Source organism: Peromyscus leucopus, chromosome 3 (assembly GCF_004664715.2).
Source record: "Peromyscus leucopus breed LL Stock chromosome 3, UCI_PerLeu_2.1, whole genome shotgun sequence".
Taxonomy (NCBI): domain Eukaryota; kingdom Metazoa; phylum Chordata; class Mammalia; order Rodentia; family Cricetidae; genus Peromyscus; species Peromyscus leucopus.
In genome coordinates, this window is record NC_051065.1 from 19,921,318 (window position 1) to 19,949,110 (window position 27,793).

The 27,793-nt window shown below is 43.0% G+C and overlaps 1 protein-coding gene across 2 annotated transcripts in view; it reads left to right on the forward strand.

Moving 5' to 3' along the window:
• Positions 1 to 27,793, forward strand: part of Slc25a13 (solute carrier family 25 member 13) — a 180,164-nt gene that overhangs the window by 65,937 nt on the left and 86,434 nt on the right. For both annotated transcript variants that reach the window (XM_028869835.2, XM_028869837.2), the window contains exons 4-5: positions 1,784 to 1,899; positions 22,807 to 22,946. In XM_028869835.2, the coding sequence (XP_028725668.1) occupies positions 1,784 to 1,899; positions 22,807 to 22,946 (256 nt within the window). The remainder of the gene's footprint in view (positions 1 to 1,783; positions 1,900 to 22,806; positions 22,947 to 27,793) is intronic.

The following is a 27,793-nucleotide window of genomic DNA, read 5'->3' on the forward strand; positions in this document are numbered from 1 at the left end:
AATATGTGTTTTAAACATCATGCCTCTGTGAAGCGCTTCCCAGTTCTTCCACGGAAAAGAAGGTGCCTTTTTCTCATGCCCCATATGCGTTATTTCTTTTGCTCTGTACACGTGACGCCTGTGTTCCTGGAGTTATATGCGCTCATGACGACCTCCTGACGTTAGCCAAGAATGTTGGAGTCTTGTCTGCTTCCCTTCTCATCTCCCACCTTCCCCTTGTCTCTCCCAGTGAGACCTGGAGCAGAGGGTGAAGTGTTCTGGGCAGGTATTCTCTTGAAATACTTGTTCCTGAATGTTCCATGCATTCTGAAGGATGTGCTTTGGAAAGTGAACGGCAGGGAAATTCTGGATGGAACATACTCTGAGATTTCCTTTCTTTGTAGCATTTATTGTGGGCAGGTGGCATTCTGGGAAACAGCCAAGGTTACTTTGTAGCACTGTATACAAATGTGTTCTCTCTGTAGGAAGTTTCAGAAGAATTAAGTGTTCTGTGAAACATGGAAATATCCCTTTTTCTTTCCTTATCCCCTCCAGAGATTCGGACTTTCCCAGTGTATTAGTGGAATATTTGGACTTTTATAATGTAACTCATTGGTGAAAGACCTTTGTTCCTAGGAAGCATTTTATGGACCTTTTTCCTCTTTTCCAGTCATGGCATCCTGGCCTTTCATGCTCTTCCTGAAGCATAGGCTTAGTCATGTTGTGACATTCCTCAGAAATTCTCCCTCACTCCTTCTTTTTGGGAGAATATTCTGTTCCTTTTCTTGTCCTCAAAGCTACCTCTGGTCCTCCAGCATACTGTTCTCTTTTATGGATGTCAATGTCCAGGCAGAAATCAATTATGATTACCGTTTCCTTGTACATGTCCTAGTAATGTTCTCCCCCTTTCTGCCTCAGTCTTCCTGCAGATCTTCTGCACAGCTGAATTTTACTTCTTTTTTAATGCCCAGTTCTGGCTTCGTTTTGGTCACAAAGCTTTTCTTATAAATTATTTTAATGAGTGTGTGTGTGTGTGTGTGTGTGTGTGTGTGTGTGTGTGTGTGTGTATGCAAGCAGACATAAATACAGAGGCCAGAAGAGGGCATTGGATTCCCTGGAGCTAGAGTTAAAGGCCATTGTGTGCTGGGAACTGAACTTCAGTCTCTGGAAGAGAAGCAAACTTCCTTACCTGCTGGGCTATTGCACAGGGAGGGTCCCCCCTTTTTATTTTCTGCCAGAAATCTGCTCTTTGTATCGGTCCCTGCATTTAGATTTATCTTTCCTGTATACTGTCCCCAGACTAACGCTATCTGCTTTACCAGAAGCAGACGAGTTTCCTGATCCGCACTACCGGCCTGATCTACCCTGTGTAGCATCCCTGCTCCGTGTGTGGTCAGGAGCTGCCTGTAATGAATGGGTACTTAGGAGTCGGCTGCATGTGGTGTAAGGCGGTTAACAGCAGACAGAGCTTCTTCTCTCTGTCGCCATCACTTTAAAGCACCCCAGCTTTAATCACAGAACCCAATGTGCCGAGGGAAGATTGAGGTCTCAAGTGTGGAGGAGACAGATAAATTAGACGTCACAGTGCAGTCAGTATTTGTTCATGTGCTCCACCCCGCCCTTCTTCAGTTTCTGTGTATGAGTGCCTCACATTGGATGCTGGAGCACATGCTGAGTATTGATGTGTTAATTTGGATTTTACAGATCGATAATGGCATCTGATTTTGTTACTTTAGTGGATAGTTGTATGGTTTTTATTTTCTGCAGTGGACTGACTTGTGTCTTTGCTTATTTTATGTTGCAGGTTAATATCCTTCCAAGAATTTCTAGCATTTGAATCTGTCCTGTGTGCTCCAGATGCCTTGTTTATGGTGGCCTTCCAGCTGTTCGACAAGGCTGGTAAAGGAGAGGTCACTTTTGGTAAGGAACGTGGTGGTGGGAGCGCTTCTTTGTTTTAGGAACATGTTTTTTTTTTTTAATTTTTTTTTAAAACATATTTTTCCTTTATTGAAAATAGATTTTTCTCACATAATATGTCCTGTTTATGGTTTCCCTTCCCTCTACTCCTGCCAGTTCCCCCTACATCCCCTCCCATCCAGAGCCACCCCTTTTCTGTCTCATTAGAAAGTAGATTTCTAAGGGATAATAATATGATAAGATATGATATGACAAAATAAAATATAGCACCTCAAGTTGTACAAAAGAAACAGAAGAAAAGGGTCCAAGAGAAGGCACAAGAAACAGACCCACTTGTTTATACACTCAACAATCCCATAAAAATACTAAACTGCAAGCCATAGTATATACACAGAGGACCTGGTGCAGTTCCTGTGCAGGCCCTGTGCCTACTGCCTCAGTCTCTGTGAGGTCACGTGAGCTTTGATGGTGTTGATTTAGAAAGCCTTGTTTTCTTGATGTCCTCCGTATCCTCTGCGTCATCTACTCTTTTGGCCTCCTTTTCCTCAATGTTCCCTGAGCCCTGATGGGAGGGATTTGATGGAGACATCCTCTTTAGGGCTGAGTGTCCCAAGGACTCTCACTCTCTGCATGTGTCTGGCTGTGGCTCTCTTTACTTGGTCCCATCTGCTGCTGGAGGAAGCTTCTCTGGTGATGGCTGAGCAAGGCACTGATTGTGAGTATAGCAGAATGTCTTAGGGGTCATTTCATTTTTTCTTTTCATTGCTCCTCCCCCCTTCCCCCTTTTTTAAAGAACAGTAGTGTTTGGTTTTGCCCTTGGTCCTTGTGCGTCTGTGGGTTGTTTCATCTTGTGCAGTGGGCCTTCAGACAACTCAGACATTGGTTGGTGACTCCCACACGCTTTGTGCCACCATTGCCCCAGCACATCTTGCAGGCAGGACACCACCGGAGATCAAAGGGTTTGTGGCTGAGTTGGCCCACACACATTCTTTTAAGAAGTAGTATGTTCTTAAACAGTGGTACACTGGGATCTGGAGCTCACATGCCTTTCTGTTTGCAGAGGAAGGACTCTGCTCTGGCTTACCTTTAATACTTTACTTTAGTGGTTTCTAGGTGGGCAGCAGTGTCCTGGGACTCCTTGCACAGTCACAGAAGGTGACAGCTAGGAAGAACTTTTGTCCCCTTTCCTCTCTGTAAGCTATGCTTTCCAACTGCCTGGGGGAATGATGATTATAAGCCGCCCACCACAGGAAGTTCCCATACACCCAGTACTTCTTGTGGTCGCCCTGTCCTCACACAACAGTTTGCTGGTTTTGAATGGTTCTGAGTACCATGAGCTTTGAACTAGTCCTCTCCAGATGCTGTGCACATGGCACTTTCCCAGTGGCATCCTTTCTTAATTTCAAAAGGCAAGTGCATCTTCATCAAAGTTTGCTGCAAAGCTATAGAAAACCTTGAAATCTTCTAAGTTTAGAAGAAGAAGACCTGGAGGTGCTGAGGCTGGAGTAAGCTCTTCTTTAAAGAAGCTGACTTATGAAGTTCTGGAAAGTTCCATGAGTGCCTCAGACTGAGATTTCTGCAAACCTGCTGTACCCTTGCCTAGATAGAAGCTTGGGCTCCCTTGAGCATGTGGGTTGTACTTTAGGGAAATGGCAACAAATCTGTGTGAGTTTTCTTATTCCTGTGACCACATAGCCAACCAAAGGTAACTTAAGAGAGAAAGCACTGACTTTTGCTCACAGTTTGAGATATGAGTCCATATGGGGAAGGCACTGAGGTTGGAGCATGAGGCAGGAACATGTAGCAGCTCATCACTTTGTGTCCACAGTCAGGAAGCAGGAAGTTGAATGTCAACACTCCACTAATTTTCTTCTTTTTATTTAGTCTAAGATTCCGGGTGGGATAGTGCCACCCACATTCAAGAGTAGTCACCTGCTTTTCTGTTAAATATTTCTGGAAACACCCTCATGATACATCCAGAAGAGTGTTTCCATGGTGAGTCTAAAGATAGTCAAGTTGTTACGAAGATTAATTATCACAATGCCCATTTTAAATGTTGGATTCTGTCTCTAGTTTGTTCAGACTTCTTGGATGTGCCTTGGTGTTTTGTGGGAAGGGCACAGATGATGTCACACGGCACAGGTTCTCAACCAAACAGACTTAGCCACCATCAACTTTGCTATTTTTATCCCTATGAGTAGTTGTGCCCATTTCCTATCAGAAGTGGAGTTAAGAACGCCATAGGTAGGATAGGTTAATTGGTTTATTGTATTGACCTTTGGCTCCGCATCTGTTCCTCTGTGCTCATTGGTTATGACAGGGCTGTCACCCAGTTCCCCCAGCAGCACTGTACACACAACTTCCAGTGGAGCAGCACTGAACAGGTACTGCCAGAGCCTTCAACTAGCCCGTGGGCCCCAGCTCGGGGTGACACGGAGGCCAGTGGGACTTGGTCTGATGACAGGGCTATGGTAGTATCGCCTAGTGGGTTCCACACAGTATGTTGCCTCTTTGACTTCCTTGCTCCACAAGTCTGAGTAGAAATGGGAGGAAGCTGGGTTGGGGTGAAATGAGTAAGGAATGAACTCCTTGATACATAACACTCTTTTCTTCCTAGGGACAAATTGGCAAGGGATATTGGTGTCAGCAGCCATGCTAGGGTCCCTGGTGGAGGAGGTATCAGTTACTGTTCTTGTTACCGTGACCATGGACTTGGCTGAAAGAAAGTTGAGCAGAGAGTTATTCTGGCTTACAGTTCCAGGGGGTACAGTCTACAGCAGGGAATAATACATGGGGCGGGAGCTTGATGTGGCTACATAAACTGCAGCCACAGTCAAGAGGCAGAGAGCTGACAGGAAGTGAGGCTGGGCTCACACCAAGGTCCACCCTGATGACGTACTTCCTCCAGTGAGATTCTACTTCATACGCATTCTACCAACTTTTGGAACAACACTGCCAACGGAGACCAGGTCTTCAGACACAGAAGCCTGTGACGGACATTTCCCATGAAATCAACAGACCAGATTCTCACCAGTGCAGGGGCAGATGTTAGGACAGGAGAAGCAGGGGTAGCAGACAAGAGTCTGCTATGAATTTAGAAAGGACAGAGGCATGAGGTTTGTGGATGGCTGAATTATTTTAGCTTTTTGAGCTTTATTTTCTCATCTGTAAAACTGAGGCAGTGCCTCCTATTTCCAGACCATGTGAAAAACATCACCACATATCAGGTTTCTCTGTGAAAAGCAAAGGTCTTTGGAAAAATGGTATTGAGTAAAGGACCCTCCCTCTTCCCCCCTGCTGTCTTAGTTACTTTTCTATTGCTGTGCTAATGCCCCATGATCAAGGGACTTTATAGAAGAAAGAGTTTAATTTGGGGCTTATGGTTTCAGAGGTTAGAGTCCATGGTGACATCCCAAGGACATGGTTGTAGGAACAATGGAGAACTGATATCTTGATCCCTACGCAGGAAGTAGTGGTGGGGACAGAGGCAGAGAGACAGACAGACAGACAGACAGACACACTGGGAATGGCTCCAGTCTTTTGAAAGCTCAAACCAGTGACACACCTTCTCCAACAAGGCCACACCTCATAATCCTTCCCAAATAATTCCACCAACTAGGGACCAAGTATTCAAATAGATGAGCCTCAAACTAGGATACCCGGTTTCTGTTTTTCTTATTCTTTGGGAAGTCTTTTGATCCAGTAGTGTTACTGTTGGTCCATCTGCTGTGTGCTGAGCACTGTCCATCTCTCAGGCCATCTGAGATTGGCAATCCCAATTTTAGGGTGTTTCACCATATTCTATTTATACCATCAGTTGCCTGTGATTGGTTCAGAATGCAAAACCCCTCCACCACTCCTGTCCTTACATAATTTATTACCTATATCATCACTTAAATACAATGACATGTTGTCTGCTTTATGATAAATCCATTAGGAGCTCCCCTACAGGTCTCATTAATATATGGCCTGGGTCTTCTGAGCCATCGACCCCCAAATGATTCTAGCAAAGATAAATGCACTGTACTAAGGTACCCATATGACAGTTGAGCTGCAGATTAATATCCAAGTTCAAACATTCATCACGGGCAGGGCAGTCAACAAATGTAGGTGTGGGTAACTGTCTTCTAGTTCAGGGAAACAAAGTCAAATGGGATGTGGCAGCCTAGGGACTTTTGGACAACAGGTGCTGTAAGAAGTTAGCCATGGTAGGTGGTGGTGGCGCATGCCTTTAATCCCAGCACTCGGGAGGCAGAGCCAGGCGGATCTCTGTGAGTTCAAGGCCAGCCTGGTCTACATAGTGAGATCCAGGAAAGGCACCAAAACCACACAGAGAAACCCTGTCTTGAAAAACAAAACCAACCAAACAAAAAAGTTAGCCATGAGTTCTAGGAACTTCCTCATAGATTTGAAGAAATAAAAACGGCCAGGCAGCCACACACCATTGGACAAACCAGGAGGCTATCCCTACTCAGTCCTGGTGTCATGAACCCAAAGTCCTCAGAGAACAGAAGTCCAGATGCACAGCCTGTCTGTCTGTCTGTCTACATGAGGCTCTTTGGCAGTGCAGGGAGTAACTGTCTGAGCCGTTCACGTCCTTAGCCCTTAGAAGCTCCTTGTTCTAGAATGGCCCCTTTGCGGTTTTGGACGATAGTGTACGTCTCTGGAAGAGATGGATGGCGATGGTGGGAAGAGCTGGAGGCTCCATGTTGACTTCCCAGATTGGCTCTGTCCACTGTGGTGATCACAGAGGGGGTGTTGATTTCACACTGCACTGTGGTCATTTGGAGCTTTTCCCAGAACCAGGGATGGCTTAAGAGTGTCTTGTCGGCCCCCCCCATCCCCCACCCCACCCCCGCCCCCCGCCCCCCCAACCCATTCTTGCATTTCATACAGGCTGAGAACAGATGCGCTCTACATCTCTTTGTGGATAGGGTTTGGTGGGGTCAGGGGCCATCAGTGTTTGTCAGCAGTGGCCATGCGCCCGCCATCGGTAATCCTGGCCCTGCCTGACACTCACCAAAGTCAGATGGACAGTGTGACAGGTAATCAAAAGTCATATTTCCATAAAGCCTTTCCCTGTTTCTTGAGGCCTTGTTTACATCTCTCATATTTTCTTGTCGAAAATCATTCCCTGTGTTTGCTACAATGAAAAGATCTTGATTAGGCCAGTTTTCTTCCTTTTATATCCTGCTCATTATCTTCTGTTTCCTGTGAGAAAATTCCCCTCCACTATTCTTGCTCTCACTATGTTTTCTTTTCTTTCTTTCGTTCTTTCTTTCTTTCTTTTTTTTTTTTTTTACAGTGCTATAGATTTAATCCAAGGCTTTCTGCATGTTAGGCAGGTCCTCTGCCATTCATTGATCTACATCCCAGCACTCATTGTTTTCTATTCTGATATCTGGTATTTATAAGTAACATTTTATATGAACCTGTTGGTTGACAGGATGTCAGGATAAGTGAGAAATTCTAGATAATAAGTTGTGATTCTATATATGTGGAGAAAAGAATGTCCTAAATGCTTTTATTTGCGCTTTAGCCTATATCATGGTACTTTCTAAACTTGCCTTCCATGTTTAAAGCATACTTCCCTGACATTTATTGTATATAGCAGACATGCAAATTGTCAGCAAATATCTTAATGAAATTTATATGGTATTGCCATTGTCCATATTAGAAGAGAACAGATCCAGTGGTGGGAAGGACAGCTTGCATTCATCACTATCAATCAGTTGAGCCTGCTTGTTTTTAAAGCTAATGTAAGTGTAACAACACAAAGATACTCCTTTAAGAACGTTGGCTGGCTGGTGGTGAATGGGGTCATTCTCATTTTTGTTTTGAGAGTACAGGAACCTGGGTAGAAGAAAAGAGATCTTGTGTTGGCTGGGACAGAGGACTAGAGGCAGTGGTGGGGCCAGGGAGACGGGTTAGATTCTGGGTCTGTTTTGTTGCTCACATACATGCCCACGCCACAGAATACTTTTAGGAGTCGGGTCCCTCCTTCCACCATATGACTCCCAAAGATCAAACTCAATTTGTCAAGTGCCTTTACCATCTTGACCATCTTGCTGACCCAGATTCTGGGTATATTTGTAAGAGATAATTTGTGGGGTCCTTTGATAGGCTGGATGTGACGTGTTTGAGAGAGGAAGTGAACAAGAAGATAGTTGTGAGTGTGAAGGAGAGAGAGCCCAGAAGAGAATGACTGTGCAGTGTGTGTGGCCAGTGCTGCCAGCCACAGGAAAACATCATGGAATTCAGCTACTATCACAAAAGCTACTACTTGCAAAAGTCAAGGACTTCTTCAAAGGTCAAGCCATATCTTAAGAAGTCTTGGTGATATTTTAGCTTTTGTATGTGTATTAGCTGGTTCCTGCAGTGATTTTTCTTATAATGCTATGCGTGTGTATTTATCTAAAATACGTATCAAGCATCCAAGGTCAAACACCTGTCTCCTAGGTTAGGTGGATAGCTTTATTTCTTGTGCCATTTAGGGTGAGACCCTCCTTTCTTACACAGCCTTACTAATAGACCCCTAACTTCTTACTTAACCACTTCTAGAAATGGAGATTGAGCACATTTGATATACTAACTGGTCATTAGCACTCAGTTGACCTCCTCCTTTACTCCCATTTTGGGTTGTAAAAGAAAGCCTGACAGTCACTGCCTGAGGAAAATTCTTACCTGCCTTTATAACCCCATAAGAATTCAAGCCTGGTGACCTAGCTCTGGTGGGGATTGCTGTTGGTTGGGTTTATAACTGAACACCTCAGAGACTTAAGAGGACTTAGAGGTATAAGGAGATGCAGAGGGAGAGAGGAATAGAGAACTGAGAGGGATAAGGAGGATTTTGATCAGAGACAAGGTGTGGATGAGATGGAAGATGAGGAAGAGCCAGGAAGTACTAGCTGGATAAGAAAAGAACGAGATGAGGCAGAATTAAGACAGAGAATTAAGATAGAACTTAGAGGGAACAGTAGATAAAGATAGAGAGAAATCAGGCAAGAAAGGAGCTAGGCATGAGAACAGAACTGAAGTTGTGTAGATGGGATTTTATCTCAGAGGAATAAAGTAGATGGACAAAGAGCTTGGTGTACTTAGATTCTTTTCCCGAAAATAATCCTCACTGTTCGTAGTTTCTCTCCTGAGCCCCTGGGAAGTATATTATTAAGGCTGGTCCTTTAATATTCTACAAGAGACCAGATCCAATGGAAGGGTAGAGTTCAGCTGAGAGAGGGAAGACTGTGGGGCCACGTGGGAGGAACAGGCGGTCTTTTTTTTTTTTTCACACAGTAGTTCCTGCCTATTGTTTTCTAAGTAAGCATGTAGGCGTTTAGACCCAGAGAGTGTGGGAGCTGAGAGATGGAATTTGGGGGAGGGGTTTAACATATCAGTGGTTCAAGCCACTGGCCCAAATGCTGTGAATGGATGGAACTGTTAACTCCTGAGTCCGTATTGTGTTGGGCTAGAGGTAGAGCTAACACTTCCTCCTCATGGAACTTGCATTCTAATGGAATGGAAGGAGCACACTTTGAAAGGTTATCACCTCTGGTGGAGGAGATGGAGACCATTCAAATAGGCTGCTTGAGTATGGGGAGAGGGAGTGTGGGAAGGTAGATTTTGGCACAGAATGAGGAGATTAAAAGGTATAGATTTAGAGATGTGAATGGGCCTGTGGGGGAGGAGAAACCTTGTAACATTAACTACAGGACTCTGGGCAAGAGTTTATCTTATAGGAGAGGCAGTTGGGAACTGTAAGGTAAAAGAGGAGGTCAACTGAGTGCTAATGACCAGTTAGTATATCAAAGTGGGGGGGAGATATGTGCTCAATCTACATTTCTAGAAGAGGTTAAGTAGAACTGTTCAGGGCCATGATGATGCTTGGAATTGGCAGGGGAGTTGAGTGGGACAAGGCCTCCAGCACATCTGCCTGTGACCTTTGTATGTGTGAAGCAGGGAGATGAAACCTCTCGTGTGAGTAGGACAGCTGGCCTACATTGTAAGTTCCTGGCCAGAGAGAGTGAGACCCTGCCTCCAAACCAGAACAAAACAAGCCCCAGAAACCAGTTCAGTCTTGCCCTGTTATTAGAAAGTACAGTGACTTTGTCCTTTAATTTTTACATCAAAAGATGCTGTTTATTTAATTCAGTGTTTCCTGTACATGTTAATAAGGGTCATGTGGAACGGACTCTGTTAGGCAGCCATAAAGCAGAAAAGCCCAAGTTTATTAAGGTCCTGACAAGTCCTGCAGGAAAAAGAAGTCTATGTAACTTGGCTTGAGCTAGCATTTGAGACACGAGGTCGAACATGGCCTTTCTGTCCTGTGTTTGTGGGACACTACGCAAGACCCATAAAACTGAGGTCATTGCTAACGTAGCTCATTCTTAATTGCACTGTTGCTTTTCGACTAGCTGACTCTGACATGCGTGACTTGTAGAGGGACCCTCTCCCTGGATTCACGGTTCGAGTCGGTCCCTGAATCCCCGTATTGACAAACACGAAATCAGTGGACGCTGGGACAGCAAGCAGAGCAGATGACGTAAGGAAGTATGTCCCTGGCAGGGGAGGGTGCAGGAAGGGATGAGAGGTAACAGTGTGGGAACGTGAACTGTCAGAGGGGAGCTCACACACTTCAGGTAAAGGCAGACTTTATAAAAGACTGGGACATTCTCAGGATTGGGCAAGATAGGAGACTTGAGGCATCTCTTTTAAAGCTCAGTGGGAAAGTCATTGTGACTACCTTTGTTAACACTGATTTTTGATCTGGCAATTCATAAAGGTAATATTACTTTGTTGAGAGAAACCTAGTGTCCTACAGTAAGTAGATTTTATGTGGAGGTGAAGGTTCCTGCTCACCCTCTCATTGCAGCAGGGCTAAGATTCCAGGTAAAAACAGCATGATTTTGAAAGCAGATTCCTCCACATTGATAGTGAACGTGCCCTAGCTGGAGCATCCTGTCAGCGTAGACACTGTTCGGAAGCTGTTCCAGTTCATTGGGTCAAAAATTCGCTATTTACCAGAAGCTAAATACGGATTTGCACGATTGGCCATAATGGCTTCAATTTTGAAAGATAGTAGTATCAGAGAACACTTCCAGTTGGTGGGGTAATTGGAGAATCGCCCATGCTCAAATGGCTAAAATATTGTACTTTTTGATACTTCATCACTCCATTTTAAAAATAGGGACTTTCTTAAAAAAGGACAGGCTTGTTGAGAAGGTGGAAGAATGTCAATTGAAGAGTAAATCACAATAGCCACGTGAAGTCACTCTTAGTTAACCATGGGCCTGGAGGTTAACCATTCTCCACAAGGGTCTGGAGAGATTAGATTGGGGGTCCCTACCGTCTGTCTGTCCATCTGTTCATCCGCCTGTTGATCCATCTTTGATGCCCCTGTGTGTGCAAGATGAACGCTGAAGGGAGTTGTTCATGAGAAGGAAGGTGTGGAGAATAGAACGCTAAGCTGCTAACACTAAATCCTGAAGCTTGGAGCTGTGGGGAAATTTGACTATTTTAAACTGTACAGCTCATTTAAAAATAGTAAAATTATACCATTATTCTTTCAGTATGAGAGAGAGAGATAAAAATACAGTTTTTCTAAATTGGAAAATTCGCTGTAATCTTGCTGCTAATGACTGATTTCTTCCAACAGTTGCAAGGCAGATTTGCTCTGATAGGTGGATAAAGGAAACAAAATCAAGAGCATATTGGAAGTTCTTAGAGAAAATTACAGTTTAGGTATATGTTGGGGGTGGATAGTTAGACATTTTAATTGAAATAAAACAGTTTCATACTAATATGGGCTCGCTGTGGGTGTGCTTTTGTAGCACATCTGCTCCGAAGCCGTTAAGTAGGGTTAAATGTATGGTAATGCTTTTGTGAGAAAATTATTTTTGATAACATCCGTCTAAGGAAACTAGCTTAGGAATTTTTTTTAAACAATATAGTTATTATGCTTGCATTTATGGAATGAATTAGGATTCTTATACTGTTGAAAAATTTCGGAGCTTTAGAGTTGCTTGGTTGTGCTCCTTACTGGTGATGAAAGATGATGATAATTGACACAGCCGATGATGAAGGCATGCACATCTGGAGATTGACCACAGGCCGCTGCTTGCCTCTAAACACCACTTTAAGTGACTTGCTTCGCAGGCTGCTGACCTTCTTAGTCTGCTGTAAGAAAAATACTTTTTCTAGCAGATACATGGAAAGCCTCTCATGGGCCTCTTTGCTGTTGTTTGAAGTTGAGCATGGGAAAGGACATTTGTGTCTCGTGCTAGATCTCTGCTGGCTTTTTGCCTTTTGGCCACATGGTTCACAAACATCACTCTAGCGATTTATGGCGTGTTGCGCTTGAGCGTTTGTAGATACCTGGGATCTTGGAATAGGGTTCTTATCCAGGAGTCTGACCCTGGGGTCTTATTGTGCTTGCACACAGCGTTTGGTAAAACTGTAGACACTCTGGCTCCAGCTTCCATGGGCTGATTCAGAATGTTTGGGTGTGAGGCTTGGGAATGTGTTTTAAACATGCTCTCCTAGGGAACATAGTTCATACTTCAGGTAAACAATAGCTGGTGTCATTCATTCTTCCAGGCGTGAGAGGGCTCACTGGGGGAAGGTGACTGGCTTCATAGAGGCCACAGCCTGTCTTATGCACTACAGGAGTGTTCTTTCCAGAATGTCACATGACTTTCAGTTAGGGTAGCTCTATACCTCTCAAGGTGTAAAACTGGAAGAGTTTTAAATCATACTTGACTGTTAAATATGCTGACATCATATGTGGTTTCACTAGAGCTCAGCTTGACTACATGTGGACATTTTTCTTTTTTAAGATCTGCATCACAACTGTATGTGTGTGTTCAAAATAACAATAGAAAACTTTCTAAGATCTTAAGGAAAACTCACTTTTCATGTGAAGTACTCCATGCCTACTGTTTTAATGACATCCATTTTCTTCCTAGATGTTCCTTGAGTGAGCCTCTGCTGTAACCAGCAGACTCTTTTCCTCTTTCCTCTTCAGACCCTTGACTGTGATTAATGTAAAAAGTCACTTGGTAGAAGGGTTTGAAATGGCGAACTTGACATTGGGGCACATGACAAAGATAGTCCGTGTCCGCTCAGTCCAGTGTGTTACTTACCCTGCCAGTTCAAGTTCATCTTCTGTGCGGTGCTTGGAGCTGTGTCCACGGAAGCTGTCGTTAGCCACATCAGCAGGTGAAATACTACTTCTCATAGAAACACCACAAATTTTCTTTGAGGACTAAGATTTAGAGAAAGCAGGGAACCCTTCAGAGAGAAGGTGAGGGCATCCACAGTTCTCTTGACTCTGAAAAGGGCTCACTTTGGTGTTTAACAGAAACATCCTTTTTGTATTTATTGTATTAGTAGACATTTTAGGATCAATAGGAAAGATATTATGGTTTAGTGTTTGGAATAATATGGCTTGATGAATCTTTTTTATCTTAATGGAAAACTCGTTTTCACTGATTTGAGGCTTCGAAAAGTGAATCTTCTAGAAATTAAAGAGCCTTAATTTAGTTATTCTGTATGGAAACAAAGATGTAGAAAGTTAAAATTTGCATAAGTGAAGACCTTGATGATTTCAGATTATAGTGTGGTGGAGGTTAAGGAATAAGAGCCCATAGAATTTGTAAAAACAAATTCAGTCTAACCACTTAATGGCATGTGCAAGTAATTTGCCAATTAAATATTTCTAGTATTTGAAAGATCTTCAAAGTAAAGAGTGGAGGTTCTTAATCTTTCTTAATTTCATACTTTAAGAAACATAATAGAAAATTACGTAGATTTTGATCACTTTTCATTCAAAATTTCAGCATGTGAGTTCAAGGAAGGATGGATTTTAAGTATTGCAGGCAAACTGGTGTCTTTTGAGAGATGTATGAGCTATGATATTTCCAAAGTACACTCTACTTGACTTAAAAAATTATCTGTAAATATTTGGTGCCCAAATAAATGTTGGTATAATTAAGACTTTTGGTTTTGGAGTTGACCATCTTAGCAGTCACCTTACTTCCTATGTGCAGAACATTGTAGTAGGCATACTCAACTCAAATAACTCTCCAAGACAGATATTCCATTCCACTTTAAAGACTGAGTATTAAGTCAAGCAGTTGCCTCGGTGGTAGCAATTAGTCAGAGGTGAATCTGTAGCAGTCACTTAATTTTTAAAAGTGCTTTATTGAGATTTAAAATGCCCCTATTTATTCTTCCTAGCTGCATAATTCTTTGGCTTTAAGTACAGTCACAGATTTGCATAACCATCAACACTTTGAAATTTAGAACATTTCCTCACCCTACCAAAGGAAACTGTATTTGTTAGCAGTCAGCTATTTCTCAATACCTCTTTGATTCTTTGGTTTCCTCTAGTCCAAGGCAACCCTGAATCCACTTTCTGTCTGTCTGTATCAATTTGCTATTCTTAGCATTGTTTTTAATGTTTATTTATTGTGTGTGTGTGTGTATGTATGTATGTATGTATGTATGTATGTATGTATGTAAGTGTGTATATGTGTATGTGTATCTGTGTGTATGCCAAAGCACAGCTTTCAGGAGTTACTTCTCCCCTGCTCTGTGGGAACTGGTGGTTGAACTCAGGTCATCAGGCTTGGTGACAGGCACCTTTACCTGCTGTGCCATCTTGCTGGGAGTTTATATAAATTAACTCATGGACTATGTGATCTGTTAGTACAGACTTTATAGCATAATGTTTACAAAGTTCACCTACATGTTAGCACACTTGTCCACGTGTTCACATGTAATTATTCCTTGTTTAATTGTTGGATAATGGTTCATTATGTGGATTTAGCACATGTTGTTTAGCCTGTCAGTCACATAGGTTGTTACTATTTTTTTTTAACCAATGAATAATATTGCTATGAATAGTCATGTACATACTGTGTGTGGCCATGCGCTTCCATTTCTTGTGACTGCACACTTGGACATAGCATTATTAGGGCATACAATGACTCTGGCTGTAACCTGTTGTCCACAGTGGCATTTTATATTTCTAGCAGTGTTGGAGGGTTTCAGTTTCTTCACATTCTCAGCAGCACTTGTTATATCCTCATGGTTATGACTGCCCTTGTTAACTGTTAGCCATTGGTCTTCATCCTCCTGATGCTAATGATGTTGAACACCTTTTTGTGTACTTGTGGGCCATGTTTATGTTGTTTTGAAAAAATGTCTCCTCAGTTCTTCTTCCCATTTTAAAACTGTCCTTTTATCTTTTGTTCATTTTTAACTAGAACTGTTAGGGCTGTAGAGATGCCTCAGTGGTTAAGAGCACATTATTGTTCTTGAACATGACCCAAGTTCAAGTCTCAGCACCAGCAGGCAGCTCACAATTGCCTGTAGCTTCAACTCCAGGGGATGTGACACCCCTCAGATCTCCTCGTACAAGCATATGTACACACATAGAATCATCAAAAGATAAAGTTGAATTGACTTTATTTCTGAGTTGTGAGTCCTTTGTACATTCCAGACTTCCTTATCAGACATGATTTCTAAACCACCACCCCTCATCTGGAAGTTATCTTTTTGCATTTTTGGTTGTATGCTTTAGAATACAAAAGTTTGATGTTCAGTTTGTCCAGTTTTTTCTTTTCTTTTTGGTCTTTTTTTTCTTTTTATATTTAGTCAACTATTTCCTAATCTACCTCCTAACACCTTCATAGTTTTAGCTCTTACATTTAGGTTTTTGATCTGTCTTAAGTTGTTGGCGGTCAGGACTGGACTTGATTCTTTTGCAGGCAGAGGTCACTTGTGCCTGTCCCTTGTTAAGGGCCCATTTCTCTTGGCAGTTTGCCAGTCATCTTTGTCGGAATCCACTGGTAGCAAGCACATATGCTTGACGCTAGGTCTTGGTTTTTGCCGTGTTTTGTTTATTAGTCTGTCCCGTGTTGTAACCACAATCTAGGTTTGCAGTAACTTGGTACTGACTGAGACCCAACTTTGATCTTCTGTTACAAAATTTCCTGGGCTCTTCTGGATTCCTTGAGTTCTTATATGGATTTGAGAATCCACTTGTCTGTTTCCTCAAGAAGCCCACTAGGATTTTGTGAGGAAATCTATACATCACTTTGGGGAGTATGACAATTTAACACCAACTTTGGGAATGTACCTCCACTCTCCCGTCACAAATGAATTAATTTTGAGGCAGGGTCTCACACTGTAGCTCAGACCAGCCAGAACCCACTGTGTAACCCAGGCTGGCCTCGCATCTGCTTCAGTCTCCTGAGTGCTGGATTCTAGGTGTAAGGCACAGCCCTTGCTTATTTTAAAATTTTGTAATATTTAGAGAATAGATTTTTTTATATCTTATATTAAATTTGGTAAGTCTTTTTGAGGACATTGCATATGGGATTGTTTCCTTATTTTGTTTTTAAGTTGTTATTTCATATATGTAAAACTACAATTAACTTTTTTATGTTAGTCTCTGATCTGGCCAGACTGGCTTACTAGTGTGAATGGCTTGTTAGTAGAATCCTTGGGACTGATTTTGTGTGTGTGTGTGTGTGTGTGTGTGTAAGAACAATTTATTGTGAACCAGCTTTTAGAAGTCTTAAATCTTCTATCATAGGCTACTGTGTTTCTATAGGAAGCCTGCTAGGATTTGGGAGGGAATCTATACATAACTTATGGGAGTATGACCATTTATCTTCAGGGGAAAAATAATTGCTACTTTGTAATTGTTTCCACCACTTTTAACACCAGATCTCACTATGTAGCCCGAGCTGGCTTCAAATTTACAGTCCTCTGACCTCAGTCTCCTGAACGTTGGGCTTAGAGGCCAGCCTCACTCTACCCATTGTAATTATGCCTTTACAATGTGAAAAGTGTAGCTGACTTTAAGCTGGAAAATCAAGAGTGGGGAAAACTCCCATAAATAAACTCAGCAGAACCTTAAGCTTGTTTGGTAGTCTTCACTTAAATAACTTCACCGTTGCTTGATGATCTGATGGGAGCAAGAGGCCTTCCCACAGTTTGCTGCAGACTGGAATAACAGTGATCGTGTTGTGAGAGAGAAGCATTCCACTTGGATCACTTTTAGGAAGAGCAGCTGAGCTTAGAAAAGCATGCCTCTGTCTGATCTAAACCAGTGCTTCTCAACCTGTGGGTTGCCACCCTTTTTGGGGGTCAAACGACCCTTTCGCTGGGATCGCCTAAGACTAAGTTTTCACACAGATATTTACATTGTAATTCATAATAGTAGCAGTTATATGAAGTAGCAACAGTTCCTCACCTTGGGGATCACCTCATGAGGAACTGTATTAAAGGGTCGCAGCATCAGTACCCTGTACCCTGTGCTGTGCTCCCATTATACAGCCAGGCCAGCTTGCCTTCTTTGCCTGACGGACCTTACTCCATGGATATGATTTGAGAGTCATGTTTCATGCCAGGAGAAGCCTCCACCTCCTTCTCACCCCTTTTAATATGCCAAAAAGTTCTCAGCTGTTGGTTTATAAACCAAGTAAGCAACAAAATGGCAGAAAAATTTTGGACTTTCTCTTCTTCCCTAAGACTTAAGGTTAGTGGCTGGAGAGATGACTCAGTGATTAAGGGCACTGGCTACTGCTCTTAAAAAGGTCCGGAGTTTAGCTGGGCGGTGGTGGTGCACACCTTTAATCCCAGCACTCAGGAGGCAGAGGCAGGCAGATCTCTGTGAGTTCCAGGCCAGCTTGGTCTACAGAGCAAGTTCCAGGAAAGGCGCAAAGCTACACAGAGAAACCCTGTCTCGAAAAACAAACAAAGAAAAAAGGTCCTGAGTTCAATTCCCAGAACCCACATGGCGGCTCACAGTTGTCTGTACCTCCAGTCCCACTGGATCCAATGCCCTCTTCTGGCCCCTGCGGCCACTACATGTATTACATGTTATACAGACATGCAGGGAAAATCCCCATATACCCATACACATGAAATAAAAATAAATAAATCTAAAAAACAAACAAAAACCACCTTCATCTTAGCTCCAGAAAATTCTGGAAAGGTCTGTAAATGGTGAGGGGTTAGTCATAGGGTAGTCCTAAGTTGAATTCCTGGAGTCTTTTTTGGTAGAGCCTATCCACCTATGGAAGCCAGAGTGTGGAGCTTAATCAGCCATACGTGTTGTTTTGTTTTGTTTTTCCATTTTCTAGCTGTCAGATGAGGTACACTCTTCTCATTGCCTCATAAAACCTGGAGACTTCTTAAACAATCAATAGTTAAATGACCAAGGTATCTGCGTCCCTGAGGAGAATACTGTCTGGGCAGCATTTTCATGTTTTCTAAAGTGAGGGAGGAATGCCACTAACCATTGTGATTCTTTTAGTTACAGATACTACTTCTGTTTGTAAACCTGAAGGTGAAAATTTTAGCAAATGAATGACCCCAAGCCATTTTTTGAGGCAGAACAAAATGTTCAGACTTATGACCCTCAAAATAATTTTGGAGAAAATATGTGGTTTTTTGGTTTTTTTTAGGATGACAAAAATTAAGTTTTGAAGGTTTCCTAAGAGTTCATTATATGGGAAAGTGAGCAGAAAGGATCCTGTGTGCTTTGTGCCTCACTGGCTGTGGTCCATCTACTGGGGTGGCAAGTTCACACTGGGAGTGCTAATCCTGGTGGGTAGGTCAGGAGAGTGACGGCGACATTTTGTAGAACCTGTGGCAAGTGGCACATCACGACTCTAGTTCTGTGGCAAGTGGCACATCACGACTCTAGTTCTTGCCTCCCCCACCCTCTCTATACCTAGGAGGGCTGTGCTCTTCCCAGAACATTCCTTCCTTCTTCCTGTAAATGCAACATCAAGCCTTAGGAATTTAAAACTAGTAGTATTTGCTGCATGGAAATGCCTTGACTATCTGGGGCAGGATCTGCCATGTCTCAGGGTGGCTTTTTGCTCAAATGCTGTATCCAAACCTTTGATTTGCCTCAAAAGAAATGAACTTCACTTTCTGCTTCAGAACTCACGCAAAAGCACCCATGAATAAACTTATGGCACAGTCTTCAGGGCCGATATCAGAATTTAAAAAGTCTTTCCTTCCCATTTCTGTGCCTGCCTTCTTCAAATTCTGCTTCCTTGTTGTGGAGACTCCCCACCACCCCTCACTCCCTCCCCCCTCCCCCAGTGCTAATGCCCTTGGACCTGATCCTGTTGAATTTAGTGGGGTTAAACTTGGGTTTAGTCCCTTACCTCCTGTGATACACATTTCTCCCACAGAAGTGGGTGCAGTGCTCATACGCGCTGCTGGTTCCGAGTTGCAGTTAGCTCTCCACGGCATCCATTTTACAGTAGCTGGTGTGTGACAGCAGCTAAGAAACAGGTAATCGGGTCACATTCTGAAGGCTGCCTAGTGTTTATGCCGTCCAGTTCCAAGGAGTTAGCAGTCACATGGACCACGGAAGGAAGGTCTGTCAATGCAGTGACCCTCTGTCCTCCAGGGCCTACGCATGACTGACATTGCACATGACTGTGTTGCACTGGGTGGTCTGGAGCCTACCCTAGCTCTTTCTTTCATATTTGTTGGCTGTTTCAGGGGAGAGTTAACGATTAATGATGAGTGAATCTCTTCCATAGCTTACTAAGCTCATTTTGCAAAAAGGTCTTTTACCCTTGTGTCAGAAAAACCTTGGGGGTGTTAGTGAACGTAGAGATTATTTCTTTTCTGTAGAAATAATCATTAAGGTCATTAGGAAGAGGGCTTCAGGATGAGCAGAGCACGACTCCCAATGAACTGTTGGGAACTGATTACAGAAATTGCTTTTCCGTAAGGGCAACCATAATGTTTCAGAAAACTACTGTCTTTGACTTGTCAACCAGTGTAAACTTTTGCTGACTGACTTCAGTTAAAAATCTACGTAGGGAGAACTTGTTCTCTGCCCACACTGTGCCAGCCAGGAAGGGAAATCAGATGTGGACAATGAGGCTTGTGCTATCAAAGGAGTAATAATCTATTTGGAACTAAAAGATGTACAGTAATTCTGGACAAATGTACACATATGGAACACATAAATATCCTTTTTAAAAAATAACTAGGATTGGCAGATTTTAGGGTTGAGCAATATCTTAGTGTAGCATAGTTTCTAAAGTTCAGCATGTGACCTCAGTACTTGGAAAGTCAGGCTCTCTAGAATTGAAAGCACCCTACCTCTGGAGTTAAAGGTTCACAGTTCTGTGCTCTTGTACGACCTCAAGGAAGTAGTAGTAGATGATAGTTAATTATAGGCAAAAAAAATTAAGTTATTGGTTAGGATGACGTCTACTGGAAACTTATTCATTAATTTATTGATACTCCTATGTGTATGTAGAGATATGTGTGTGTGTAGATATAAGTATACATAGAAGGTTTTAGACCTTCAAAAGTTACCAAAACCTTTAGCCCATGTTTTTACTCTTTTCTACAGATTTCCTTCTTCCACAGGCCACATGGACACTAAAATGCCTGGGTGCCTTAGCTATATATGTTCTGTCTGTTCAGTACCTCCTCTTACTTTCCATGAGACATGAAGGGAGGGCCGAGAAAGGATACTGTTGACAGCTATCCTGGAATTAGTGAATTAAAACAGTTTTCATGGACTCTGTGGTTGAAAGGAATCCTCAGCTTACCCAAGTGCCCTAAACAGTTGGTTTTGCTTGCTTGTTATTAAGAACTTACTGCGCTGTAAAACTGTATTGACGGTGTGAAAACAAATTCTTGGGTGGTTTTGGTGGTATCCTTATCATGTGCGTGTGGCTGCTCATTTGCTAATGTATTGGATAGCAACTGTGGTGCCTTTGTTGACTCTCTTGGGCCTGCTCTGTGCTGAGATGTGAACACAGAGTGGACAGGAGCTACAGGCTATCCTAGGATACTTTGCTGCTGAAGAAAGTGTGGCTTCAGATGAAAGGACTTGGAACTATCAGAATAATCCTGTCACTTGGTGAGCGCCCAAGAAAAGGTGACTGTTGTTGAAAGTGGCATTAGAGCCCTAGACATTTGAATTTCAACTCAGAAACTTCTTCTCAGTGCACAGGGAGCCTTTCAGATCATTCATTTTATTGGCCTCTGGGACAGATATTCTGAATACGTCTCTTCCTTACCCTCTACCAATTTTTTCTTTTAAATCCTAATTCTTGGTTTATGTTATTTCCCTTATTCTCATTCTCTCTCTCTCTCTCTCTCTCTCTCTCTCTCTCTCTCTCTCTCTAAGAAAACTTGAAGGTTGTACTTTGAAAATTTTATTTTATTGTCCTCACCATGGTCAGTCTGAGGTTTGTTTTTTTTTTTTTTTGCCACCATTTATAAAATTTATGCCCAGCATAATTTTGATTTTTATTACTCTCTCTGTGCAGACACACACAACCATGTTCTGATGGTGGCCTTGCTATTTTCATGACGAGTAAAGTTTTCTGGCTCCATTAAAAACACGGAATGAAAATTTTGTGGGCATAATGAGGTGGAAGTAGGAAATCTGGGGGAAGCGGTAGAAACAAGGACAAAGGATTTTGGCACTCTAAGAAGACTCAAGAAGTTGGTCTTTTTCTTTTGCTTCCTTTGAAGAGAAAAGGGGGAAGAGAAGGAACCAGGCTTAGTTTGCTTATACAAATGAGCACCTTTGACAGATATATTAAGACAAGTGAAAACAAGGATAAAATTCACCAATATACTCACTTGTTTGCTCGTTACCCTCTAAAGGCATGTTTTCATTATGGATAGAGACTAGTGGTTAAAATAATGCTTTATTTAGAAAAATAATTTGCATACTATTTTGTGTCAGTCTTCCTCTACCTCTCTCTGTGCATATACACATGCTCCTTCTGCCTCCCCCTCCCCTCCCCAATGCTCACAGGTGCTGTACAAGCGAGCCACACTCCGGCCCCTCTTCTGAGAGCGAACAGAGATGAGGAGAAGCCAGGACATTGAGTAACTAACACAACTTGAAATGAAATTATCTGAACAATTTGAGAACTTCTCTCCAGCGCTTCCCCCACCCGCACCCCAAAACATTAAAGTTAGGCTGGATGGTGGTGCATGCCTTTCACTCCAGCACTTGGAAATCAGAGGCAGGCTGATCTCTGAGTTCTAGAGCAGCCTGGTCTACAGAGTGAGTTCCAGGATGGCCAGGGCTACACAGAGAAACCCTGTCTTGTGGGGGTGGGGATTAAAGTTAACAACTTTTACTGCAAGATGAGCTTGAGAAATCTGCTCTGACTCCAGCTCAGATGGATCTCGGGTGCTGGATGTGAGCTTCAGTTCTTCACCAGGGTCTAAACCTTTCAGAAACTCGATAATGCCTTCTGTTTGTCTTGCTTATGTTATGATTGTTGTGTCTGGGTTTTCTGTATTAGGTACTTTTCAGTTGCTGTGATAAAACACCATGCCTAAAAGCAGCTTCCAGAAGCAAGCTTATTTTGGGGAAGGAATGATGGCAGATGGCAGAAGCCATAATCTGGCCGGCCATATTTCTATCCACGCACAGGAAGCAGAGAGCCGGAGAGGAAGTGAGGAAAAGATAGACCTTCACAGCCTGCCCCCAGTGATGCACTTCTCAGCAAGGCTCTACCTCCTAATTCCATAAGTCCTCCCCATGGAGTCACCAGTGGGGGACCAGGTGTTTAAGTGTGTCGGCCTGGGAGGGACATTTCCCATTCAAACCACTACAGTCATTAAAGATGAAATCCTATGTGTATGTTGAGAGAAAACGAATATGATAAAAATTTAGCTTTTTATGTGACTTTTTTTTTGGTTTGGTAAGCTTTAATATTTTGATGTTTTCCATGGATATTCCGATTCCTGTTTCTGCCAAGTTTTTATGAAATGTGTGGATTCATATTTGAGTTACTTTTTAATAAGAAGGAGGAGTGCCCATTTGAATACATCTGAGAAAGAAGCCAACTTCCTCTCTTTTAATCACCATTTATTCTTTTTCAGAGGATGTTAAACAAGTTTTTGGACAGACTACAATTCACCAACATATTCCATTTAACTGGGATTCGGAATTTGTGCAACTACATTTTGGAAAAGAAAGGAAAAGACACCTTACGTATGCGGAGTTCACTCAGTTTTTGCTGGTGGGTCTAATTCTTTCTTTTCTTCTTAAATTACCTGATGTTTTTACCCTGAATTATTTTCCTGATATATTTTTATATCAAAGGTCTTATTTGTATTTTTGTTCTGCCAGTATTTCTTTTTTTAATGGTTTTAGTTTTATGTGTATAGGTATTTTGTCTATATGTCTGTGCAGCCGCCCGCATGCAGTATTTGAGGAAGCCAGAAAAGGGCATTGGGTCCCCTGGGATGAGTTACAGATGGCTGTGAATGAGCTGCCATGTTGGTGCTGGGAATTGAACCTGGGGGAAGGCTGTCTGGGAAATCACCTTCAGTTCTTTGCTCTTCCTTCCTCTGTTAAGTGTTAGTATCTCAGATCATGTGGGTCTTTTTCTTGTTGTCAATCTTCCCAGATGCAGGGGATGAAGGCAGAAAGGGGCTGGAGTGGTGGGGCTGGAGTGGTGGGGATGGGAACAGCCCAATCCCCAGCGGGGTTACTCCTTCATCAGTGGCACATTGTGGCATCCACGCTTAGACACTGACTGGCGTATGTAGCCATTTAGTTTGCAAAGGTGCTCCTTTTTTGGACTTTTCAGTGTGTGTGTGTGTGTGTGTGTGTGTGTGTGTGTGTGTGTGTGTAAGAGAGAGAGAGAGAGAGAGAGAGAGAGAGAGAGAGAGAGAGAGAGAGAGAGAGCGCAAGCGTTATTGTTCCCCAGGCAACTGTAGACGGATTTCTAGGAGGCTTTATTAAATAAAGAACAAGGAGCCAAATATAGGAGTGAAAGCCTTAGAGATCAGGGAAACAGTCATAGCCACCAACCTTACCTCTCCAGCTCTGCAGCTACCAAAAAGGAGTTGCTTCCTGTCTGCCCACGCCTTTACTGCCTTGCTGTTCTGCCCTCTCATTGGCTCTTAGCCCAGCTACCTCACTTCCTTGTCACTGCCTGTCTGTTCAGACCACCTGGTCTCTATGGTTGGGACTGGGATTAAAGGCGTGTGTCACCACGCTTGGCTATTCCCTAGTGTGTTCTTGAACACACAGAGACCCTGACTGCCATGTGATCGGATTAAGGGTGTGTGCTACCACTGCCTGACTTCTATATTTACTTAAAAATGGCTGGCCTTTCCCCCCTTGATCTCCAGGCATGCTTTATTAACATACAAATAAAATATCAAATATGGTGGAGATATGTGCAAAAACTACATTTTAAAATAAGAGTGTTTGCCGGGCGGTGGTGACACACGCCTTTAATCCCAGCACTCGGGAGGCAGAGCCAGGCGGATCTCTGTGAGTTCGAGGCCAGCCTGGGCTACCAAGTGAGTTCCAGGAAAGGCGCAAAGCTACACAGAGAAACCCTGTCTCGAAAAACCAAAAAAAAAAAAAAAAAAAAAAAGAAAAGAAAAAAAGAAAAGAAAAAAAATAATCACCACACGCAATATCCACTTTTTATTTTGAGACATGAGAACTTAAAGTGGCTAGGATGCCAGCCCACAAGCCCAGGGATCCGCCTCCCCAGCACTGAGGTCACAAATGCTGCCTACCAGACAACATACTCAATCACTTTGAAAGCCAAATAGAAAGTCTTCATTGCCGGCCAGTGGTTCCATGGGAAACTTAACCAAATCATGCAGCTCAGATCCTCACAGTTCTCTGTCTTTTATTCACAAAAACCATACCCTGGTTGACACCCTTCAGTTGGCAAGAAGCAGAACCACAGACGCCAAACAACCAGGTTAGTACATTTAGGGGCTTTCCTGGATCCTGGCACTATCCACCAGGTCTTTGATGGACTAGGTCTTTGATCCTGTTTAGGCAGGTGTTTAGGCCCACATGCTGCATTTTAAGGTTAAAATGGTGCCTCTAACATGGTGTCAGTTGTGTTAAGATCTTGGAGCCTCTTACACAAATGTGCTCCACTGTACTTTGTTTTATTAAGTTTTTTGTACATGGTTTCCAGAGATTGAACTCAGATCCACTATATTGACTGGGTCATCTCCCTGACCCTTGTTTAGACTTTTAATAATACTGTCACCCACACAGAATTGGACAAGCTTTTAAGTTTGCTGTCATTGTCCTTACAAAGCTTCAAAGATATTTTGAACCAGGCCTGGTGGATCACACCTGTAGTCTCAGCACTCAGGAGGCTGAGACAGAAAGATTGCTTGCTGCAGGTTCAAGGCTAGGCTGGCATACAGAGTGAGACCCTTTCTCAATTACAACCTCCCCCCCGCACCCCCCCCCCAAAAAAAGAGCAAAAACCAAGGACAAGATACCTTACTCCTGGCTTTTCATTTTTCTTGTTAAACATTGTAATGTCTATGGGAACATAAACCTAGTTCAGTGACCCAGGTGGGGAATGGAATGTGAGGTAGTTTTTTGTTGCTGTTTACACAGGACATTGGCACATGGGAGGAGGCGTATGCTGTTTGACACAGATGCCTCAAATGGACTTTGTGGAACCCAGCCTAATTAATTTTTAGTTTTAATGGGACGTTAGCAATATAGTAAGGATGCTCGAGTTGCCCCTTTCAAGCCAGTGTCAATTATGTCGCGGCCAGTCAACTGGAAACTCCTCACGGTTGCTTCTTGGCCTTCCTTAAGAAGTGGGCAGCCTGAGTCCAGGATTAGATGATTCAGGAGTTACGAATTCTGGTTTCAGCTGCAGCTTTTAGGCATTTGCCTAAACTTAACTCTGATCCCTCATGGTTAGTGGGAGCATCCCACAGTGTCATGCAAGGGATGATTTGGCCTTTGGAGCCAGAATGGACCTAATGATATTGACAAGGACTTTGTAGCATGAATCTTAAAGGCTCTTACTAATAAAATCAAACCTGAGGCCAGTTATTGGGGTGAATGCTGGTAGATCAGAGAGACAGAACAAGCCACAGCTATCTCACCTCGCCGGATCCTCAGCTGGTCTTGTCTCTTCAGACTGGAGGCCTCTAAGTCCTCATCCAGAATGAATCCCAGCTGAACTGTGCTGCTTCAAAGCCTGAAAGCTTAACCAGCTGAATGCTTAACCAGCCACATGCTTAACCAGCCAAATGCTTAACCAGCCAAAATGCTTCTAGTTTCTGGTCCTCACGCCATATATATATATATATATATATCTTTCTGCTTTCTACCACCATTCTCTGGGATTAAAGGCTGGCTTTCTGTGATTAAAGGCATGTGTCCATGCCTGGCTGTTTCCAATGTGGCCTTGAACTCACAGAGATCCCAGAGGGATTTCTATCTCTGGAATGCTAGGATTGAAGGCGTATGCTATCACTGCCTAACTAGTGGCTTTTCTGTTCTCTGACCCCAGATAAGTTTATTAAGGTACATAATATTTTGGGGAACATAATACCACCACAGGACTTTGCTTTAGACCCAACTCCAGACCCAAAAGAAAGAAGGAGTTGAGGAATCGAGATAGGCTTCCCATCAGTGCTGGGTTTGAGGTCTACACTGGGTCACTTTTCCCCATTTCGGATGTTTTGTGTACTTCCTTTGAACGCCTGTCTCCAGGCGGGTTGAGCTTTGAGCCCCCTACTTCAGGCCTCTTGTTTTTCTTCTGTGGGCTTGTTGCCGGGTACAGACAGCTTCTGAAATACCTAAGTGAGTGTGTTCACTAGTTACATGCCAGCTGTAGTCATCTGAGAGGAGGGAACCTCAACTGAGAAAATGCTTCCAGAAGATCAGGCCAGTAAGGCATTTTCTTAATTAGTGATCGATGGGGGAGAGCCCAGCTCATTGTAGGGGGTGCCATCCCTGGGCTGGTGGTCCTGGGTTCTACAAGAAAGCTGTTCACACATTCAGTGTGCGTTGCCTTCTTAGTTGTTGGGAATTAAGAAGGAACTCCCACCTATATAGATTGGGGCTTTTTGAAGGAATTCTGTTCCCCATTTTATGGAGCAGGGAAAGTATTCTGTATCTATAAGGACCTGCCTTTTATTGCTTTAGAAGGCACATCAGAAAATCAGCTGCCCTGAATGGGTAGAGGAGGCAGATTTTGAGGCCGAGATTCCATTAATCAAGAGATGGGCTAGCTGACTTGAGAGGGCATGGGTCTGGAAGTCATCTCATACCCTCTTACCAAGTAGAGCTTAAGAAAGAGATCACCTAACTCCAGACACATGAGTACTTACTTGTTTTATTCAGGGCCTTTTGTTTTGTCAGATGAGGGTGATGGTATTCAAGAGACACAAACTTTAGTTGATAGAGCAGGAAGCAGACTGGAGGAGGCAGCGCTGTGTCTGTGCCGAGACCGACCATCACATTGGTTAGGGTCCCTGTGCTTAGATCATATCTGTCAGACGCCAGAACATATGCACATGGATGCTTTTAGGTGTTGGTTGTTATTATTAAGTCAGATTACTCATTATTTTAGCTTGCGGATTTCACCCAGATCAGACCTACTATATAGAGCAGCTAAAGTTTTTTTTTTTTCCTTCTGTATAGAAATGGATCTTTGGTTGTTCGCTTTCCAAGCCTAAGAGTGCTTCCAAGTCTGCTGCTTCCAGATCAGCCAGGGACTCTCTGCTGTTAGTAGTTATCTGTGGCCTCGGCTTCCTAGAGAATCATTACTTAGGGTTGACTGCATTGTCTGTCATGGTATCCTGCTTTAACACAAAAGTGCCAACACAAAAGTCCACTTCTGTTGAAAAAGAAATGGCTCTCTGTTGCCTTCACCAAACCTAACATGGTTTCACCCATGGCAACGGCAAATTCTCAAGGTTTGCTATTAATAAGGGGTTGCAGATGCTAATGGAAAATGACCATTTGCAGAGCTGCATGAAGTCCAAATGGTTCAAACAGGTTAGTGGCCATCTAACAAATCCTTCTGTGGGCTAGAGTAGCCCAAGCCATTTGTATTTCCCCTTTGCC